General features: G+C 56.0%; 7 protein-coding genes across 7 annotated transcripts; 4 read left to right on the top strand and 3 right to left on the bottom strand.

The window, feature by feature from the left end:
• Positions 1-693: 693 nt before the first annotated feature.
• On the top strand, positions 694-2,662 carry N656DRAFT_624385 (acyl-CoA dehydrogenase NM domain-like protein). The gene has a single exon (XM_064810345.1). The coding sequence runs from the start codon at positions 914-916 to the stop codon at positions 2,186-2,188; it is 1,275 nt and encodes a 424-aa protein (XP_064671078.1). The 5' UTR covers positions 694-913; the 3' UTR covers positions 2,189-2,662.
• Positions 2,663-3,085: 423 nt separating this feature from the next.
• Positions 3,086-3,718, bottom strand: N656DRAFT_624216 (uncharacterized protein). Its single transcript, XM_064810344.1, has 2 exons — positions 3,547-3,718; positions 3,086-3,493 (listed from the first exon to the last, which is right to left on the bottom strand). Exons 1-2 carry the CDS (start codon positions 3,598-3,600, stop codon positions 3,194-3,196), a joined length of 354 nt encoding a protein of 117 aa, XP_064671077.1. The 5' UTR covers positions 3,601-3,718; the 3' UTR covers positions 3,086-3,193.
• A 3,705-nt stretch (positions 3,719-7,423) lies between these two features.
• N656DRAFT_828578 (SAE2-domain-containing protein) lies at positions 7,424-9,936 on the top strand. The gene is made up of 2 exons (XM_064818542.1): positions 7,424-7,618; positions 7,684-9,936. Exons 1-2 carry the CDS (start codon positions 7,531-7,533, stop codon positions 9,729-9,731), a joined length of 2,136 nt encoding a protein of 711 aa, XP_064671076.1. The 5' UTR covers positions 7,424-7,530; the 3' UTR covers positions 9,732-9,936.
• Positions 9,937-10,680: 744 nt separating this feature from the next.
• On the top strand, positions 10,681-13,767 carry N656DRAFT_707830 (cysteine proteinase; the record flags this gene model as incomplete). The annotated part of the gene is made up of 5 exons (XM_064811460.1): positions 10,681-11,337; positions 11,395-12,252; positions 12,307-12,413; positions 12,470-12,632; positions 12,688-13,767. The coding sequence occupies 5 exons, from the start codon at positions 10,681-10,683 to the stop codon at positions 13,765-13,767; spliced, it is 2,865 nt and encodes a 954-aa protein (XP_064671075.1).
• A 2,026-nt stretch (positions 13,768-15,793) lies between these two features.
• On the top strand, positions 15,794-16,915 carry N656DRAFT_707500 (glycosyltransferase family 8 protein; the record flags this gene model as incomplete). Its single annotated transcript, XM_064811439.1, has 3 exons — positions 15,794-16,364; positions 16,398-16,762; positions 16,823-16,915. Coding segments are annotated over 3 exons (1,029 nt in total), but the record flags the coding sequence as incomplete, so codon positions are not given.
• Positions 16,916-17,248: 333 nt separating this feature from the next.
• On the bottom strand, positions 17,249-19,279 carry N656DRAFT_767828 (uncharacterized protein; the record flags this gene model as incomplete). The annotated part of the gene is made up of 1 exon (XM_064813583.1): positions 17,249-19,279. The coding sequence occupies one exon, from the start codon at positions 19,277-19,279 to the stop codon at positions 17,249-17,251; it is 2,031 nt and encodes a 676-aa protein (XP_064671073.1).
• Positions 19,280-20,107: 828 nt separating this feature from the next.
• On the bottom strand, positions 20,108-21,505 carry N656DRAFT_778282 (uncharacterized protein). The gene is made up of 2 exons (XM_064814980.1): positions 21,034-21,505; positions 20,108-20,971 (listed from the first exon to the last, which is right to left on the bottom strand). Exons 1-2 carry the CDS (start codon positions 21,355-21,357, stop codon positions 20,465-20,467), a joined length of 831 nt encoding a protein of 276 aa, XP_064671072.1. The 5' UTR covers positions 21,358-21,505; the 3' UTR covers positions 20,108-20,464.
• Positions 21,506-21,579: the final 74 nt, after the last annotated feature.

Genomic DNA, 21,579 nt, shown 5'->3' with positions numbered 1-21,579 from the left:
AGTAAGTTTCCTATTGGTTCCCAGGCTGTCTGCTTTCAGATTTCCCGGCGGTACGTTACCGACAGCATCAAAGCCCCGCCTAGTAAGCTGAGGTCTCGAATCTCGTCATTGACGAGGCGGGGTGAACGTTGAGCGAGGGGTTGCCCAATTGGGACAAAGCGTGGAACGTGAGTTCGCAACAGCCCTGCAAGATGAAGCTTGCAACTGAGCAGTTCCCTTCAATGATATAAACCAAGAAAATTGATCAACTGCTCTTGAGTTGCTTTGCGTCCCTGGTATGGCATCCAAGCCGCATTTGTGAAGTACGGAGTAACAGTAACTGGAAGCCTCAACACTCGCAGACACTGGACGGGATTTTGACTCTTTGAATGATGGCTGACCGCATCTAGCAGCTGCTGACAGCAGGCAGCAGCCTTGAGCTAGAGCAACTGCTGCGATACAGGACGATGTTCCTGAACCATGGACAATGATGCTCGCTATAATCCGCCTTACCTATCAAATAATACTACTGTAGTCCTCAATTGTATCCCGTAAAGAGTTGTATAGAAAACCCGAATGATCAGTGCAACTGGGAGATCTGTCACCCGTCGACCGGTCAGGTCCCCGCCGCACCGAGCATCACATGCTCCGCTGACGGAAAGGCTGCGGCGCTAGCCAATCACAAACAACACATTACGCCCGCCGAGAAGTTCCCCACAGTCGATGACCCCAGATTCCAGAGCCGAGGTCGTTCCAGGGGCAGGAGCCGAAGGAAGCCATCCAATGTCCGGGGACAAGGCCGGACACCCCTGCTTTGTTCGGGTCAGGCCCCGGACATGCCGAGGATCAATAAAGTGCTACCATCGCCCTTCTACAACACCCAGCATTTTTCTGTCTTTTCCTTCTGTCTCGTTTCCTGTCGTAAACCGCAGCCATGACTCTCCAAGTACCCTCCAAGACCTTTACCCGCGCCGAGGTCGCGAAACGCAAAACCGAGGACAGCGTGTGGTTCATCATCGACACAGTCGTCTACGATGTCTCCGAGTTCCTCGACGCGCATCCCGGCGGCGAGGCTGTTCTGCGGCAGGTAGCGGGGACAGACGCAACCGTGGCCTTCTACAACCTGCACAGGCACGAGGTACTCCAAAAGTACTCTGACCTGGCCATCGGCACCATCGAGGGCGAGAAGCAATCCATTCTCACGCCCGAGGTCGGCGGGCTGTCGCCCGTGCCCTACGCCGAGCCGCTCTGGCTGCGCCCGCAGTTCAAGTCGCCCTACTACAAGGAGAGCCACCGGCGGCTGCAGCGGGCCATGCGCGAGTTCACCGATAAGTATATCACGCCCGTGGCCCTCGACTGCGAGCGCTCGGGCGAGTACATCAACCAGGAGCTGATCGACCGCATGGCCAAGGCCGGCGTGCTGCACATGCGCATGGGGCCCGGCAAGCACCTGCACGGCGTCAACCTGCTGGACGGCGCCGTCGACGGCAGGGAGTTTGACTACTTCCACGACCTGGTCATGTCGCAGGAAGGGGTGCGCCCGGGCTGCCGCGGGTTCCAGGACGGCAACATGGCCGGCATGGTGATTGGGTTGACATGCGTGCTCAATTTCTGCAAGGACCCGGCCATGAAGAAGCGCGTCTGCGACGAGGTGTTCAGCGGCAAGAAGAAGATCTGCCTGGCCATCACCGAGGCCTTTGCCGGGTCCGACGTGGCGGGCCTGCGCACCACGGCCGTCAAGACGCCCGACGGCAAGCACTACATTGTCAACGGCACCAAGAAGTGGATCACCAACGGCGTCTTCTCCGACTACTTTGTGACGGGCGTCAACACGGGCAAGGGCCTGAGCGTGCTACTGATCCCGCGCGGCGAGGGCGTCGAGACCAAGCCCATCAAGACGTCGTACTCGCCGACGGCGGGGACGACGTACATCACGTTTGACAATGTCAAGGTGCCCGTCGAGAACCTGCTCGGGGAGGAGCACAAGGGCATCTACGTGATTCTGTCCAACTTCAACCATGAGCGCTGGACCATGGCGTGCGGCACCATCCGGTACATGCGCCTCGTGGTGGAGGAGTCGCTCAAGTGGGCGCACCAGCGCCTCGTCTTCAAGAAGCGCCTCATCGACCAGCCCGTGATCCGGCAAAAGCTGGCCAAGATGATCGCCCTGTGCGAGTCGCACCAGTCGTGGCTTGAGACCATCACGTAAGATTCTATACTCTCTCAGTTCGCTCCCCACCCTATTCCACCAAAGTGCTAATTCATTATCATCCAGCTACCAAATGTGCCACATGCCCTACTCAGAGCAGGCTAAGCATCTGGGAGGCCCCATCGCGCTGCTCAAGATGAGCGCGACGCGGGCGGCGCACGAGGTCGCCGACGAGGCGGTACAGATCTGGGGCGGTCGTGGCCTGACGCAAACGGGCATGGGCCGCGTCATTGAGAACTTCAACCGCACCTACAAGTTCGACGCCATCTTGGGCGGCGCCGAGGAGGTGCTAGGCGATCTGGGTGTGAGGCAAGCCATGAAGTTCATGCCCAAGGCCGTGTTGTAGATTTGGAATAAAATTTGTACGAGGTGTATTCATGGCGGGCGGAAATCTGGTTTGGATATTCTAGGGTAGATGTCTTTCCCATTGATCTTGCGGGGTCTGGATAGTTGCTACGTCAGGGACGATCCATAGCAAGGGCGCATTGCGGGTTGCATATATCAATCACTGTTGAAGCTCAGTTCACACCTTATTGAGCCGGACCATTATGATTTCTATGGGACCTCAACACAAACCCCCATCCCAGTCCGATGATCTAGCCGTAAACCGTGACATGAACCCCAGAAACCAGATGCCGCATCATGTTCCCTAAAGTGAAGCGGCAGCAAAAACAGCGCTCCACGGCATGATGAATGACCTGGAAACCTGTGTGAGGTAGCCTTTAGCCTTCCCCAGACGCCGAGATGGTTCAAAACTTTTCCATTGCCTGGTGTGTGATCCCTCGTCATGAATGCGTGCTTTTTGAGTGTGACAAATGAGGTAGGGAAAATTGAAAAGGGGAAAAAAGCAGAAAATAGAAAGACCCGGGAACCTCATGGTTCCAACGCAGAATGCGATAAATTTTGGGCGAGGGACATGCCAACTGAGAGGGTATCCAGATGGCCACCGAGATACCCAGCAAGACAACTCGTGGAACTCCGGCGCGCGAGCGCTAGATCTGTCCACTAGAAAGGCAGTTTATGGCGCAACCCCGTGTCGTCAACTTCCTTGTCTCCCTTTCTACCCGATCGTCGAACAGGAGCAATGCAATAGGTCAATGAAGCGGCGGAAGAACTGGGCGGGTAAGAAGAAAGCGCTCGACGACATGTCGACACCTTAGTTGTTCGGGCACTGAGATTGGACATGGCCAGGTTGCTGGCACTTGTAGCAGATCTTCTCGCCGCCGGTGGACTCCTTGGGGCATTCACGCGACAAGTGGCCGGAAACACCGCAGTTGTAGCACTTGTTGCCGCTGACGCAGTCACCTGGGAAAGGGTTAGACGAGCCTTGGGGAGTCGGCTGTTTCACAATGACTTACGGGACATATGACCGATGCCGCCGCACGAGTAGCAGGTCCTCTGGCCGCCGCCATAGCCGCCGCCACCGCCGTAGCCGCCGGAGTTGTAGCCGCCGCCGAAGGAAGAGCCTCCCTTGCTGCAGTTGCGGGCAATGTGGCCGATCTCGCCGCACTGGATCGCCCGGTTAGCAGCTTTCTCTCTCGATTGACCGCAGCGCTTACCTTATAGCACTCGGCACCGGCCTGGCCACCGCCGCCGCCAGCGCTGGCGGACGACGGGCAGTCACGAGAGATGTGGCCTGCCTCGCCACATCTGTAGCAGGATTTTGTGTCTTTGGGGCCCTGGGGGCAATCACGGCCTGCGAACAAGTCAGGGTTTGTCCTTGAGGGCAACCTCAGAACTGTTCACTCACTCATGTGGCCCTCGCCACCGCAGCTGTAACTGTAATGACAAGTTCGTCAGCATCATGGAGCAATGGGTGCGCCTGAAGAAAACTGTAACCTACCATTTCGGGGCGCCTTTGCTGGGGCAGTCGCGGGCCTAGAAGCAAGTTTGTTAGTCGCTTAGAAACACACAGAGCAATACCTCTCCGAAACTCGTATTCTCTCTTGTCTCTCTCTATCGCCAGCGATGGCATACCTGATGCGTGGTTTGGCCGCCTATTATCTCTCGGTCAGATGGTCTCTCCCCAACTTAGCTTCTGGGGGTCGTATTGTTCTGAACAGTGCAAGGGAATTTCCAAGAAGCCATGGCAGAGGCCAACTCTTTTTGTTCCAGCTATTGCGCCCGGGGATAACCAATCCTCCAGTGCATGGACGGGCATGCTCCAAGGCCAAGCAGAGATTAGTGTTGCTGCGACGGGGGTGAATTTGCGATGTCCAGGACCGGCAGATGGATGATGTGCTCATGATATTTCCATATACGCGCGCGAGCTTGCGACTCGTCGGTACGGTTTTTCGGCGGCAGATCAAAAAAGGAAACAATCCGCTAGGGAACGATACCACTCACACCATGCGCGCGAGCCCCCCCGCCCAAAAAGGGTGGGTGGCGGGACAGCGATCACGGCGGCGGGGCAAACAGAAGCCAGAGCGAGCGAAGTGCGACGAAAACTCACAGGTGAAGCAGGCCCGGCCCTGATTGCTGTAATCCATCGTGGATATGTAGTCGGTAAAGGTAAGAGCTCTCAGAATTCAGGAGAGTCTGGGCGAGGCGATCAAAGGGTCAGTAAGTTTTTTGCTAGAGGATGAAAGTTTCCAAATTCCTGGTTGAGGATTGAATTGGGTTTTGGTATTGGAGGGCTCAAGAAGGAGGGCGCAAAGTGCAATGGTGGGGGAGGCTTTGGTGTGTGGGGTAAAGCACATATACAATCCAACTCGAGGTGATGTACTGACCACAACTTGATTATTGAAGCGGTTTGTGCGAGTGTGCGGCACAAACTGTCCGTGATCTGGTTTTCTTTCGAAAATGTTGGGGATAAGTTAAGGTAGACTGGTTGAGAAGAGTTTGTCGGGGAACGAGACACCAGCTGAGCAGGAGGGGCAAGGCAGGACTAAGTACTGTTTCTAGATCCTGGATAAGGAAGGTATGGAAAAAAGAGACGAACGAAATGAAGGAATTGCTGTTGAAATTTTCTGCGTGACGGGTGGATGTGGGGCACCCCTGCCCCTTAGCCCTTTCGCCTGAATTTAGCTGTCGAGGGTTTCTGACAGCCTCAGGTTTGGGCGAGACTTCTTTGAAGGTCGAGCTCGGAGAAAGACGCCGGCCAGATGCGAGTGTTCTCGGTTGTATGCAGCTTTGGCAGTGTGAAGCTTGACTGCTTGAGAAAACTTGGGGCAGTTGCATCGCCCCTGCATGCCCTTACGCCGAGGTACCTTGAACCAAAGATTTTGGATGCCTTTTCGGTTCAGCGTTATCTCTCCATTGCCTAGATTTCAGGTTTCCGTTTTCACCTAGGGATACACTGGTGTAACATTTGGATGCGGAACATGACTACCTGACTACCTAGGTAGGCAACTGCTAGTAGTAAGGAGCTTGTGATATAAGGGCTCCTACCTAGTGTCTTATCGCCCCCTGAGTGCTCAGGAGGTTGAGATGCTGCAGAGTTCACATCTTTTGCCCCAGCCTGTCTCTTCCCTTCACTATACATGTCAACTATAGTTAGTGGGCCAATGCTGACCCGATACGTGGCCTGCGTTGGCCGCTCAAGTATGTAAGCAGCTATTGGACCTCCGGTTTTGCCCCGGTGCTCTGGGATCTACTAGGCATGTATAAGATTCGGCAACTCATCAGATACATGATGTATCAGATCCATCTGCAACTAGCGTAGGAAGAAACTCGGTCAAAGAATGGAACCGAGCTTGACTATGTGGTGTACGGATAGCCTTCCCTGCCGTTGCAGGTTCTTTGCCGGGCGAACGGGCAACTCCTGGCGCCGGTCTAGAGCCGAGCCGGACTGATTTTCTACTCCTGTGCCGGGCTTTTTATCCTGGGGTGCAGTTCGGTAGCTGTGACAGCCCTTTTGGGATGTCTTCTGGAACCCCGTTGGAAGCATGTTCGCAGATGATTTCTTGGCCTGCTTGTTTGATTGCCCGATGTGCCGCACTTAACGCCACCCGTCAATCCTCTTGACGTTGCCGTCTGGAGTATATCATTATCAATCGCTCAAGACGATGAGCCGCCCTTGTCAAGACTCACCACACAACTGCCTTCGGCTGCTGCCTGACCGGAACCATTTTCTCTCAGATGCAGCTTATCACACAATCGCAAGCTAACCGCGCAGTAGTCCAAGCCAAGTTGACCGGAACGTCAAGCAGACCAAGGCGCAGCTCCTGGGTGATTGTCCGTGACCCGGGGAGGGGTTATCCGGGCGGGAGGTAAACCGGCTCATTTGGGCGAGGGAAATCACGGCTCGGCGGGCTTTTAGAAAGGAGTATCTGCTGCGTATTACTCCAGATTGGCAGGATCTCTGCAGATTCCAAGTCCTCCCTCGCATCAGTGTCCATCGGGCCGGGTGGACCGATCGCAACATCGCAGTCTGATGCAGCTGGTCCAGTTAACAGCCCTGTCGCAAGTTAGCGGAGCAGAATGGCAACAACCACAGATTGGTGGCAGATATAGAAGCCGAAGGGCAAAACGCCAATCTGTAGGGGCTCGCGTTGCTCTACAACCTGGAAGCTAGTCGCCCCCGCGACCTGCTTCCCCCTTCGTTATTCAAGCAGACGATCATCTAAAGCGTGATCAAGTGTTCTTGTTGAGTGTATTCACTCGGCGTGCATCATGATAGGCTCGAGGGTACTTCGTATGAATTTGGAAAGAAGGGCGAACTGCAGGTCTAGGCACGGAAGGAGATTCCCTGAAAGCCCGAGCGAGATCATCCGACAATGAAGTGATGTGACCTACACACATAGGGAAGTCAATAACTGAAGGGAGAATGTCTACCTCGCCTGCTCGCTCGCATTTTGAGGTCCAAATACCACGTTTGTGGCTGTCCAACTGGTGCGTACCTACCTTACCTACAGTTCACCCCTTGTTTGTTTGTTAGCGCAGAACTCTCGACAAGGGTCCTTGTCCAGAAATCAGAGAAACGCTTCTCAACAGCCAGAACAATTGATTCAATACAAGAAAAAGGAGTGTCTAGAATTCCTCAATGAGACTATTTTCTTTCGAGCCTTCTTTCCGTTACAAATTTGGCCGTTTTGATGTTAAAATGGAAATTTTAGGGCTGACCCTGGTCTTGAAGTCAGGCGCTAACGAACAAACAAGGGGGGGACTGTACTTCGGACATCTAGAAAATGGTCTGAATCGTGGAGGGGCAAACATCGCTGAAATTCTGGACGTTACCTAATTAGACGAAAGAGGGCTGTCATGTGACTTGGCGCGCCAATCTGTCAGGCCTCTGCGACAATGTCTCGGAAGTCATGACGCGACGCGACATGACGCTAGGCTGAGGCATCGATCTCTTCCAGATTCTAACCTCTCCTTCCATCTTCTGCGCACCCGCCAAAATGGATTATTGGGCTCTCGAGGGGAGGTCAAAGATCTTGACAGCTTTGGAAGCAGTCTGCGACACGGTTGAGAAAGACCTAGCTACCGGTTCGTGCATCTCCAGTCCCTCGACCATTGAGTCCTAGTTAGCACAGTCAACTGACCTATGATAGTGATCCGAGAAACATATCAAAGCCGCCACGCGTCTCTCTTGGAAGAGATTCGCCAATTGAGAGCAGTTGCTGCCAGAAATGACCAACTCGAGCGGGAGAATCAATCACTAGTGCGGGAACTCGCGCAGCTTCGAGATAAGAACCCTCAACAGAACGCCAAGTCGGCTCAGACGGGGCATAATGCACAACAGGCCGCACGACCTGTTCTTGCGGAGGTATCCGCCAATAGGAAGGCGGGCGTTTCAACTGCTTCCTCTTCATCACGCGCTGAGAAGCCAGACTTGGGTGAAATGTACTCCAGTCTCAGTAAGCGTTACACAGCGCTAAGGGAGCAATACGAGAAAACCCAACGGGCAGCGAGAAAGTATCGGGATTCACAGCTGAAATGGGTCAAGTATGCTGATTCACTCGAAGCCAAGATCAAGAGACTGGAGAAGAAGCTCCAGCACGATGAAGGCGACGAGGGCCGACTGCAAGCTGCTAGCTCGGCACGGAAGTTACTCAGGGATCAGCCAACAGATATTGCCTCTGACGGGCCTCGTTCTAACAGGATAGCTCCTACCTTGGGTTTGGTGCCCAACGCGGAACCAACCCCTGAGCCGAGGCCAGTGGATATTAGAAGCGCAGCATCAACACCGGCAGCGACCGGGCCAGAAACGGGCCATAGAGAGGACGGGGTCGCAGTTGACGAAGGGACGCTGAGCGATATGAAAAGAGAGTATGATCTTCCGCCGCTGCCCCCATGCATGGATGCGGGGCGTGCGGTGGTAATAAAACAAGAACCTTCTTCCGATGGGCCCATCATTGTCTCGGAACGAACTCTACGCAAACGGAAGCACAATGGTGACGAACCTGAGACACGGACCCCTTCTCGCAAAATAAAGCGCGAGGGCAACCTCAGTTCAGACCCAGTCATTACTGGCGAAGCTGTCACTTTCTCTCCCCATGAGAGCATCGACCTTGACGGGGACCGGGAGTACATGCCCACACCCAGGAAGCAGCGCCCCTCAGAGCGCCGGGCTTCTGGGGATGAAGAGGCGCCTGTACAAGGAGTGAACGGGAACTCCACTGCTCTACATCGCAGTAGAGCACCCGCTGCAAACAGCGCAGCTGAGACACCAGCACCTCCTTTAGGTACGCACAGAGACCATTCTCCGGCATCATTGCTGTCTCCACGCAAACCGGCAAGAGCATCCGCAGGCAGCAAGCCATCGATTGGCCTCAATTGGACGTTAGATGGCGCGATTGCCGATGTTGCTGAGGAGGCCTTCGAATCGTTCTTGTCCCCGCGACCACTGCAAGGAGGAGGAGATCTGCCAACGCATCTGCCATTGGAACGCGGCCGCTTGCATTCACTCTTGAATCGCAACTCGCCGGAACAGGTTGCTTCCGTTCTTCGGACGGCTCGGTACCACCGTGACAGCCCCGAATCCAGCACCAAAGCGTGCCCGGATCTCAGAGCTAAGACAGTCACTCCGGTTCCTAAACATGCTCAGGACAAAAGCGGCCCGACAAAGGGCAGTAGACTCCGGGACCGACCGCTGGCAGAACTCAGGGCCGAAGAGTTCAAGGTAAATCCGAAGTTCAACGATGGCTACAAGCACGCGTTTACCGAGGTGGTACGAAACAAAGGGGAGCGCGCCGAACTCTCTGGGTGTATTGACCCAGCGTGCTGCGGAAAACAGTTCCGAGCTCTGGCGGAATCAGAACTGGGCGCTGGTGGCCCCGGGGTACTGTCGCGAGAGGCGGACATCAAAATGGTAGAGGACTATCTCGGCAACAAGTCCTACCTTAGTATGACGCTGGATCAGCAGCAAGAGGTATGGCTCAAAGCTAAAACCCAGGACTTGGCGAACCGATATGGGCGGCACCGGCAGAGATACGCGCGGAGGCCCTCCCCGCCAGGCTTCTGGAACCCCGATTTCCCCAGCACACAGGAGATTGCGAAAAGCAAGGAGGAAGCAGAGAAGATTGAGAGGAGTGTGGTTGAGGAGAGATGGCGAGAAGCAATGCGCGGGGGAGGGAGATGGCTCTTTCGGGACGAGTAAGCGTATTGAGGACAGATGAATGTGGAAAGGGAGGTTTAAAAAGCCAATGTATGGGCATTGGCAGCGCTTCGCACCATGACCGATGCTTGGTGGATTGTTTTTGGCTAGCAAGGTTGCTCTTGAGTCTTGACCACCCGGGTCAGGGGCTGACAATTCATCTGATTTATATTGTACCGTACAGCATAATACAGTATTTGTAAGCCTGTAAAGGACTTGGCATTGCCGGTGCGAAGGTATGGTCCAAGCGCCTAGCGGCAATAGGCATTTGCCGCCTAACTCCCTAGCCTTGCAAGGTTATGTAAGGTAGATTATCGTCTTGGGTGTTTTTAGAAACAGAGAGCAGCCGACATAAATTTTGTCACAAGAGAGCAGCAAGCCACCCGGTCCAACCATCGCCTTCACTTGGGCATAGCATTGCGCGTTGCTTGGCGAGGCCCGCTCAATGCGTTTGTATTTCGACATTGTCGCTTTTCATGCGTCCGCGGCTGACCGACAGGAAGGGCCGAGTTCAACGAGGTAGCAAGGGACGAAGCATTGTGTTTTGCCGATTCGATTCGATCCGATCGACGCACGACACAAAGGTGCACCGGTTAGGGTAGCCGGCAAACAGCAGCAGCCACTGTCGCGGTAATTATCCAGCACGCAGTGGCCGACCGACCAAAGGACGAACAATAATAATCGTAATAAAAAGGGAAAAAGAGAAGGCGCCCTGACATCAGCGTCGTCATCGCCGACGCCTCTGCCTCAACGCGCCGACCCGCTCCATCGACGCCGTCCAAGATAAGATCAGCCTGGCCTCTCTGCTGGGTTTCCGCCACACCCTATCTCGCCGCGGTGGCCCTCACATCAAAGTGAGCAGCTACCGCAACGACACCAAGCACCCCAGGCCGGCATGATGAACACCCGCGGGCATCTGCCGGCTGGGCAGCAGGTGCAAAGCGGTGCCGACATGGGTCCCGTGCCCGCCGCCGGAGGCCCTGGATCGGGCCGTGGAGGCCGGCCACAGCACTATGTCCCTCCCCACCACCATCACCACCACCACTATCATCAACAGCCTGCCGTCGTGGGCCAGTCCATGTATCCCGGCTATATGGCGCCCATGGCCAACGCCTATACAGCTGCTCCTTATTATGTACACCACCAGCCCTATTCAAACGGCGCAATGCCCAGTCCGGCCTACATGCCATACCCTCCATCCACCGGCTACGCTCGGTCGCCGCCGTCCATGCAGCACTACCATGTGCCACTGCCGCAGACTTACCCCCGGCTAGCCCAACACTCCCCGATCGTGTCCTCGCCCTACCATGTTCCGCCGCCGCCCGTACCGACCACAATTCCTCTGCCACACACGCCGTCTTCAACACACTCCCACGTTGTGCCTCCCCCTATGACCCCTTCCGTCCAGCAGGTACATGAGATGGTTCAACGTCCAGAGTCAGCACAAACGTTGCAACATCCCGAGCCTGAGCGTGAGCCGCAGCCTCACCCCGAGTCTCAGCCGGTAGCCCAGCCAGAACAGGAGCCCTCTCAACAACACTCCGTACCCCAAGCTCAACAGTCCCCGACACGATCCCTGCCACTCCACAACGAACCCTTTCGACCGCCGGTACGTCTCTTATTTGCTCTCGGACATGTTGAGTGCCTAACGCTGATTTTTCTCCAGTTGCCTTGGCTATCAGTTCCTGATGCCCCATTTCCCTCTCGAGCATCCAAGCTAAGGAGAAGGAAACTGCTAGGTGCCGATGCTGAGCGACTAGAGCTGCCTAACCAACACAATCCGGTTGCAGAGGCTTCTTCTGCACCCCGTAAAGACGTTGCCGCCGATGAGAAGCAGGATCACAAGTCGGAAACCCGGCAACAGGCTGTCAGCACCCCGCAACCAGAGTCTAATACTACCAATGAGACCCTCCCCGCCCGATCCGAGACCCCTTCTACACAAGACCAGCCATCTGAGGATACCGTATCAACCTCTCCTACCACGCCGAGCTCAGTGCAGCAACCCCAATCAACGCCAACAATCGCCGTGAAACCGGTTGCGCAATCGACCGTCTCTGCAGTTCCCGCAGTCCCAGTGATCCCTGCTTTGCCTAAAGCTGGCCCCAAGGAACCCAAGCCTGCTGGCGGTGCCGAGAACAGCTCTGGCGATGCCAAGGTTAGCGCTGATGCCGCTGGCAGTGTGTCGGGCGAAACGCCAGCAGATAGTTCGGCCGACACAGCAGAGGCGACAACAGACGCTGTCCCGTCCGCACCTGCTCCGCCGAAGCCAAAGTTGTGGACAGGTCTTTTTGCAAAGCCTGCGCCGGCTGCCAGCCAGAGCTCGGCCACTATTGCGTTCAAAACCAACGGTGACGCAGCCGCTGGGACCAGCAGCACGTCGGGCGCAGGGAGCGGTTTTGCAAAGGCTAATGCAAGCTCACTGGCCGAAGCCCTGGAAGCATACCGACCAGGTGCCCAAGACAAGCTGGTCTTTGTAGAGCCCAGGGGATTAGTGAATACGGGAAATATGTGCTATATGAATTCTGTAAGAGCCTGGTCCCGCAAGTCGAGTCATATGTGCGTCTAACGGATACCTCAGGTTTTACAAGTTCTCATCTTCTGCATTCCTTTCTTTGACTTCTTGGATCAAGTGGGCAAGAAGGCTGCCCACAGCTTCAAGAGCGACACCCCACTGCTGGATGCCATGTGAGTTGCGCCGGAACCAATACAGCGTCGAACTTGTGTTAATCCATGGCAATTAGGATCATGTTCATGCGCGAGTTCAAGGTAATTGACTCTGCGGCCTCGGCCGAGCAGCTCAAGAAAAGACTGAAGAGCGAAGAATACGAGCAATATGGCGAGCCCTTTACCCCCGAGTTTGTTTACGATGCCATCCGCAAGCTGCCGCGCTTTGCAAGCATGAGAGTAAGTACATAATCGCACTCTGTTGTTCCCAACACGATCATTGACAAGCCTGCAGCGTGGTCACCAGCAGGATGCTCAAGAGTTTCTTGGATTCCTTCTCGAAGGCCTGCATGATGAATGCTCCCAGGTGATGCGTGCCGCGTCCACGTCGATCAGCTCGACCGCCCCAAGCTCGTCGCTCCCATCTCCCACCTCCAATGTTCCATCCGAGGGCGGGGATGACTGGCTCGAGGTAGGGCCGCGTCAGCGCTCGGCCGTCACCCGGTCCTCTGGCCACTCGCATACGTTATCGCCAATCACCAAGATCTTTGGTGGGCAGCTTCGCTCTGAGCTGCGCGTCCCAGGCAACAAAAACTCGGTCACTCTCGAGCCGTACCAGCCTCTCCAGCTGGACATCGGCTCGCCCGAAATCCGGAATATCATTGATGCCTTGAAAGGGCTAACGCGGCCAGAGGTCCTTCACGGCGACTTCAACTCCCCGCACGGCAAAGACGTCCGGGCCACCAAGCAAGTGTTTATCGAGTCGGTGCCTCCGGTTCTTATTCTCCACCTGAAGCGGTTCCAGTTCGATGCCGAGGGCCTCGGCGGCACCGTGAAGATTTGGAAGAAGATTGGCTACCCGTTGGAGTTTGAGTTCCCCCGAGAGGTTCTGTCGCGACAGAAGCGCAACAGCATCCTCGCCGAGAACTCTGGCGCCCCGCGGTACCGGCTGATTGCCGTCGTCTACCACCACGGGAAGAACGCCAGCGGCGGGCACTACACGGTGGATGTCCGTCGTCAAGATGGCCGCGAGTGGATCCGCATTGACGATACAGTCATCAGACGCGTCCGGGACGAGGACGTTGCCGAGGGTGGCGCAGAGGAGGACGCGCCCAAAGTGGGTTCTGGCGACCACGGCCGGAGGGAGGTTGGCAACCCCGGGACTAGCAATAGGTTTGTTGGGATCAACGACGAGGATGCCGGCGACGACGGTGGCTGGAAGCAAGCGACCCCAGGCAAGAAGTGGAGCAGCGTTGTCAACGGCGGAGCCTCGCCAGCCAGCAGCAGCAACGGACAGAAAGCCGCCGCAAAGCAACACAAGGAGAGCATGAAGGAGAACAAGGTCGCGTACCTGCTGTTCTACCAGCGAATCTGATGATGAGTCCAAGGCTGCGTTTGCCGGTAGTTGTCCTGCGGCTTTTCCCTGCACTCGGCGTACAAAAGCATAGTTTGAATGGGAGATCGAAGGCGTCCAAATCAGGAGTAATGAAAACGGCACGGCGTGGGCGTGGGCGTGGGCGTGGGCAGGGGGGTATGGTAGGCGTTGCGGAATGAGCATGCCGCAATCCCGGCTCACGAGGGCTGTGGTGCGGGTTCCGGCGTGATTGGTTTGGGCGCTCTCCCTCTTTCCAGGCCGCAGGCGATCGTTGGTGGCTGTGATGGATAGCTGTTTCAGGGGTAAGGGGCTTTGGCGGCGCTCTTGGTCCCTGGGATAGATAAGCAAAGTGAGGAGGAGGAGGAACATGACAACATCCGCCACCTTATTTACCTGCCCAACCGATCTTCTTTTCCAGCTCCCCCTCTCTTCCTCCGCCTTTGCCACTACCTTTACTACTACTACGCCCTTACCATCCCCCTACCTCCCAAGCTGTATACCTCTTTTCAGCTTGCCCCGTTCCCTTTGCACGTGTGGGTGGGCCTGTCCCTCTTGTTTACTGTTGGCGGTCAAGGGTCAAGCAAGGGTTGGCGGTGACGGATTCCTTGACCCGAGGGGGGTGGAACGGGGGGCATGGTTGGACAGGGAAGGCAGATTACGGACTGACGGATGGCGGAGATGCAATTGCTGGGCATCGTTCTTTTTTTTTTCATGCCTGGCCGGCGGGCGGAGCAGTACGACCATGTACTGTACATGAATATGACACGACACGACACGGCACGACGTGACATGGTCCGTGTGTGTCACTACTGGACTTGTGAGAAGGGACGGCAGCTAGGCAGCTAGGCGGGAGGCCTGTGACGAACGGAGGGGTGGATGGATAGGCGGAAGGAGACATGAGACATGAGATATCTATCTAGCTGGGTAGATGGATATATTAGGGAGATAGTGTGGTGTAGCGGTGTAGAAATAAAAAGTTTATATTCTCGATGTATGTACTTTCTCTTTATCAACGAGGTCCTGGTGTGAGGGCTAGGTACTTAACTCCTTACATCTTTGCGTCTAGGTGTTGTGTATGTACAATACAGTACCTAAGGAAAGCAGACAGGCTGTGAAGGTTGTTGGCGGTGAACAGGAATAGGCATAAGGTCAATACCGCCGATATCAACGGTTGAGGGGGCAAGTCCAAGCAAGCAATTTTGGGACCTCGGTGATATGAAGCCCAGAACGGATTAGTTCTTCCTTCAGGTAAGGTTTCACCCGACCGGGCTATGTTGAATGTTCCCTGTGCTGTGCCGACGGGGGCGTAGGGATGGATCATGGGTGAGCAGCTAAGTTGCTACAAAGTCAGAGATCACACACAGGGACATGCACACAATGTACTAGCCGACAGGCATGCGCCGGGTTTGGTGTTTTGTGTTGCTTTTTGTGGCCGGTTATGATAAACGGCTAACGGCTTGTCATGCCAGGGACGGTTACTTGGAATCTATGTAGTAGTGTGTAGTTGATGCAAGCGGCTTACTCATGGCTGGGCTCGACTTCCTGCTCATGCCCGGGCTGTCATGGTCACGGTGTTGGCACCACCAGGCTAGGGTAGACCTGAACCCTAGTACTAGTGCTGCTCTGCATACAATGCAGTTTCCCTTGTCCTCGGGGGGATATACGAGCGGCAGTACCATGTTACGCGACGCAAGTGAACCGAACCGTAAGGAGGGAAAGGGGGTTGGGTTGGTCGGGGTCGGGTGTTCCCCATGATGGATGTTCTACCGGTATAAGATCATATCCACTCCCCTGGTCTGATCATAGTCTCTCAGAAGTAGCAGTCCAGTTTGTTTTCCCCCCCATCCTGCAGTCCAGCAGTCAGTCCAAAATGTCTTCCCTCCCGCTCAACATGTCCGACGGCAAGAAGGCCGTCGACTCAGACAGGAGTCCGTCCCCCGTCGTTCCCCACCTACCTTCCCGTTTCCCTTTCCCCCTTAGTCAACCAACTAACTAACCCCCTTTTCAACGGTTAAACCGCTCTACAGTCTGGGCCGTCCTCATAACAACCCTCTCCTACCTCCCCGGTCTCCTCACGCTGCACTACTCGCTCCAGATCAAGCACCGATCCAAACACCCGCTCGTCGCCCTCTACACGCCCTCGACCTTCCCTGAATCCGGGCTCGCCCCCCTCCGCGCACGAGGGATCCCGTACCAAGCCGTCACGCCACTCCAACCAGTTATCGGCAGCGGCGGCGGCGTGGACCCGCGGTTCGCGCTCAACTGGACCAAGCTGGTGGTTTTTTCCCTGACACAGTACTCGCGGCTCGCGCACCTCGACGCCGACATGCTCGTACTGGGGAACATGGACGAGCTGCTCGACAATGATGCCCTGCTCCTTCACAGGGGTGGTGAGAAAGGCGGGGAGGGGAAGGGTGATGAAGATGAAGATGAAATTGCCCTCGCCGCGGCCCACGCGTGCACCTGCAACCCGCGCGGCTTTGCACACTACCCGCGCGACTGGACCCGCGAGACGTGCGCGTATACCCGCTTGGAGAAGGAGTTGCAGCAGCTGCTGGATGATGGACAAGCTGAGAGCAGCAGCACAAATCTGGAGCGTGATGTTGACAAACTTGAACGAGGAGGCAGAGGAGAGGGCGAGCTGAACGGTGGATTACTCGTGCTGCGCCCATCGGAGAGGACATGGTCCGCCATCTGCACCTACCTCACCAACACCTCCACCTCCGCCTCCACCTCCACCTCTCCCAACCAGACCACCACCACCAAGATCAGCAGCAAACTGCCCTTCGCCGACCAGTCGCTGCTGAGCGACCTGTTCCGGGGCCGGTGGCGGGTTTTGCCGTGGGTGTACAACGCGCTCAAGACGATGCGCTGGCCCGGTGTGCACGACCGGCTCTGGCGCGGCGAGAATGACGGCAAGGTCAAGTGCGTGCACTACATCCTCACGCCCAAGCCATGGCAGGAGGAAAATCATGATGATGTAGGGGATTCAAGGGTGGCAGCAGAGGCTGAAAGTAGTAGTGGAGAGCCAATGATACTGGCGTTGCCAAAGAAGAAAAGGGAGACGACGCATCAGTGGTGGATGGACGTGGACTTGGAGAGGAGGAGATGGGAGAGGGAGAATGGGGTTCCAAGCGACGGGTGGTGATGGGTGGAGGGTCGTATCGTTTTGATACAGGTTCAAATGACGGTGATGGAAGGTTAAGAATTTAGTTGAGCCAGGTCTGCTAAGCACTTGCCAGCGGTCGTGTCCGTCATACCAACAAACACGCACCTGGGCGACGCGGCTGTACCGTTCGCTGAGTTAACTCATTGCTCTTGCGTGCCTATATGCGAGAACCATGACCGGCGGAAACATTGCCCTTCATCAAGAGGAGGCTCCCATGATCCGGGCATCAATGGCCGTCATAGCTGCCCGGGCCATTCCACTGGTATACGCATCCCATCCAGTCGGATGACACCCCTCCCCTTGTAACCACCATCAACCGCTAAGTTCCACAGCCTCATCCCCACTACCCACCTCACCCTCCTCAAGAAACGCCTCACTCAGCGAGCCACCCTTCTTCTCTCCCCAGCCAGGGGGCACAAACGCCCCGTCAACAAGCCTCCACCCCTGGCTCTTCATCTCGGCCCACTTTTCCTGCACCCTGAGCCGCACCAGCTCTCCGGCTGCGCGCGCATCCTCGGCGCTGTCGTGGCCCATGGCCGCCTCGGGGTCGCCCTCAACCTGGATGGCCTTGTTCAGGTGCGTTTCCATGAGCATCTTGAGGCCGTAGCGCATCGGCAGGCCCCGGCGATGCGGGTAAAGCAGAATCGTGTCGATCAGGGTCGGGTGCACAATGCGCACCGCGTTCAGGTCGTTCTCCAGCCCGTGGCCGATCAGGGGAGTCTCGGGAGAGATGAGCGAGAAGAGAAGGTCGCGAGCTACGATGGGTGAGGAGACGATTTGCATCTTCTTCCGCCCCGGCTGCGGCTCCTTTGCCTGTTCTTCTTCCTTTTTCTCTCCCTGCCCGTCTGGTTCGTCCTGGGCGCTGCTCAAGCCCTTGGCCGACCAGGGCACGGCATTGCGGATGTCCTCGGGCCACACGCCCGAGTACCGCGAATTGAGATCCAAAATCTCCCCGACTGGCTGGACCAGCACGTCCAGCAGTTCCTTGGCATCTGGCCAGCTCGTGGCCGTCAGCCGGATCAGCTCCATGCCGCGGACCGTGTAACCCATCTCGCAGTCAAAGCACACGGCACGGTCCTTTGGCGCCAGCGGATTCGGAGGCGTCCGCTCAAACGGTATTACGGTGGCCAAGCGTGCCGGGGACGTAGTCTTGAAGACATGTGTCGGGGCCGTGGCGCAGCCTGGTGAGTCGCCCACCGCCTGCTGGCAACACCGGTACCGTCTTGCCGGCTTGTCCGTCTCGCCAGGCGCCCGCTCCGGATAGTACATGCGCCCCGGGTGATGGACGCATTGGCCGCCTGAAGCCAGGGCTCCATCTTCCTCGCGCCGGCCGGGGAATACTTGGAAGCGGGTTGAGCACCGATCGCAGACCTCCCATCCCAATGACGCCTTCTCTCCCTCACGGGCCTTCGCAATCTCCTCGTCGCTCGGAGGGGTGTGGACATAGCCATACTGGGCAAGTTTGTCTATAGGGGTATAGAGATGGGAGAGGAAGTGGACTTCTTGCTGAGCGGTGAGGCCAGTCTCGATCACCTTGGGAGGGCCAAGTATCGGTTTTGTAGTTAGCTTTTTCCCCGAGCTGGTGGCTGCGCGAGCCTTTTCTTTCTTAAGTGCAGCGACCCGCTCATCCTTCCATTGGCCAGGCGTCATGCGCTTGTACACCATAATCTGGTTCTTGATGACGTTCTGATAGATGGTCGGCTTATCGGTTGCTGCATGCTGTTCTTTATCGAGGGCCATCCAGATCAGCTCCTGATCCGAGAGCACGAGTTTCTGCTCATCGTCCTTTGCGTCCTTTTTTAGCTCATTGTTGAGACGCTGGAATTGCTCGTGGAGAAGCTTCAAGGCTTTGTATCGGAAGTCATGGGCGGCCGGCGCTGCCATCTTCAGATGCCGAGGATTCAGCCCTTCTGGTTTCCGGGGCGTAGCCTTAGGTGCATCCTTATGAGGAGTGATTCCAGAACCTGTGGCCTTTTGGGGCGTGATGTCCTGCTCAGGCTTGGCCGGCGTTGACACAACGGAGACCGGTGAAGGTTTAGGCAATGCTGGGCTTGCAACAGGTGTAACGGCCGGTGAAGCAACCTTACGCTTCAGGGCTGGCGGCGAGACAGGCTCCTTTACAGACGAGAGACTGGGCTTTGCCGGGGCTTGCGCAGGCTCCGATGAGACCTTTCGACGTTTTCGTGGCCCCTCTCCCTGATTCTCCTGGTTGGGGGTTGCGGGAGCTGCGGGAGCTGGGGGAGGCTTCCTGTCCCAGGTGTGCTCAAACGGGCATTTAGGCTTTGTACAGCTGTCCCCTGTGGGACAGGGGATCATCTTGAAGTTTCGCAGAACGGCCTCCATCGCGTTCACTGTGACAAGACGAGTCCGGTGTCTTGGGTGAGTTATGTGCAACCTCAGGCGAAGTCTTGATGAGAAGAAACGGATATGTCAGCGAACAAATAGCGGAAGGAGCCAACTTGGCCAGTGACGGTGGAACGGAGCGTTTTGCGGCGATGGTATAGAATATCCGAGCACGCATCCCAGTCCAGATTCCAGAATGCCTGTAGGTCTGGTGTCTTACCCTGTTCCCACGAAAGCGCGCGGCCTGATAGCCCGGAACCGCCAACGGGTAGTCCAACCTCGAGATCGACTGAACAGAGAGAAGGTGGTCCAACGGTGATTTTGAGATATGGCAGCCTGGTCGTGTGGTAATTTTGAAACCAAGTCTTGGAGACAATCTCCTTGTCGACGAGAGCGAGTCCAAGGATAATAGGCCAAAAGGGAAACCACTCTTCTTGGAACTTCTCTCGTGCAGACCATGCAGTTGGCGACTCGACCTCTTTTGTTCCTTTGTTAACGCCTTTTGTTTCTTGATCTCCTGCCGGGAGTCGGGTTGATGAAGGATTGATGGGTTGGAGCCGGTTGCGATGGTCGAAGGCAACTTGCACTGGCAATTGACTTACTCAAGAATCAGAACGGAGGGCAGCATTTGCAAATGGGGAGAGGCGAGGTAGAAGGAGTATGATATTTTTAGCTTCGGCAGAGTCGTCTATGAATAATGTTTCATGAATGCTTCTGCTACACGTTCTCTTTGTTAAACCCAGATCTGTTGAATGCAGTCGTCTTGCAGGGCATTTCAACGTGCATTACCTAAGACCTAAGATGGCCAAGCGCAGCTACATCATTGGGCCTGCTACCTACCACAATGTCAAGCCACAACAGCACTCCAATTGCCACAAAACATCCTCATATGAAAGTATCTAGATTTGAGAGTCATGATATTGAAAAGGCTGTGTACGTTACTGCAAGTGTGAAACCTGTGGGTATAGTTTGGACGTCTGTGGCCGGAAAATGATGACGATCCCAACGGTATCATCTCCTCCTTTCAAACCCAAGTTCACTATGCCGTGAAGCGAAAAGCCAATGCTCGCATTTATACCGGTCCCGAAGCGGAGAATACAGTAGTCATTGAGTAGTAATACAGGACCATCCCGATCATCACCTGTGCCTTCATGCTTGCCCCTGCCAACAGCCTCCTTTCCCCGCCTATGCTCTTCCAACGTTCATCAACAGATTCGTCCCCTTGCTCCCACCAGGTAGATAGGCCACGTTGGGGTTGCTCGCCAGTGTCTGCGCGATCTCTCTGCTGGCCTCAATCTTTCGAATCTGGATCAGGCCATCACCATTCTTGGCAATTGCCCTGCTGATGGTCTCGGCACTCTCTGCTTCACCCTCGGCACGGATAACGTTGGCCTGCCGCTCCTGCTCGGCCCGCTCAACAATGAAGCGCGCCCGCTCCGCATCCTGCTGGGCAATCTGCTTCTGCTCGACCGCCTTGGTGAACTCCTTGCCGAACGTCATGTGTGTGATGGACACGTCCTCAAGGGCAATGTTGAACTCGCTCGCCCGCTTCAAAAGATCGTGCCGGATCCGCTGGGACACCGCCTCGCGCTGGGTGATGAGCTCCGCCGCGTCGAACTGCGCCACGATCGACTTGAGCACTTCGTTGCCAATCGATGGCAGCACACGTTCGTCGTAGTCTTGGCCGAGGTTCTGTGGTGCAGAGTTTAGCAATATGGATACCTAACATCAAAACGAGGAGAATCATAGCGAACCTGGTAGATCTTGGGCAGTGCTTGCACTTCCGGCCGGTGTAGCACTCTCAGCGTCAAGCTGACCATCTGTAGATCCTTGCTCCCCGTCGTTGTCGGGATGATTCGCGGCTTTGTCCGGACATCGAAGATAATGGCCTTCTGAAGCCAGGGAATCAGGAAATGCGTGCCCTCGCTGACCACCTCCTCCTTGACACCCTTCAACCTGTCGAAAATAACTGCTCGGGAGCCACCCTTGACATCGTACATGGACGACTGGATTAGTCCGACAGCCACGGCCGCCGGAATCGCTGCCGACGAGATAAACTGGAGACCCCTCGACGCCATCTTGGCCCGCTCAACAGATGCGCTGCGAGATGTTGGGAGTCGAATCGTGGTATCCGGATGGGCTGAGCTCGCAACGGTCGATTAAGATGCGCGCCGACCTGGTGTACTGCCCATGTATTGCAGAATGATGGAGCTCTTTCCAAAGTGGGGCTGCAGCCACCAAGAGATCGGGCCACGAAGAGGTCCGGGCGCAGAAGCGTTTTCTACGACGCTAACCGCTGA

Source organism: Canariomyces notabilis (genome assembly GCF_033297395.1).
Source record: "Canariomyces notabilis strain CBS 508.74 unplaced genomic scaffold N656scaffold_8, whole genome shotgun sequence".
Taxonomy (NCBI): Eukaryota; Fungi; Ascomycota; class Sordariomycetes; order Sordariales; family Chaetomiaceae; genus Canariomyces; species Canariomyces notabilis.
This window is presented reverse-complemented; position numbering and strand designations above follow the sequence as displayed.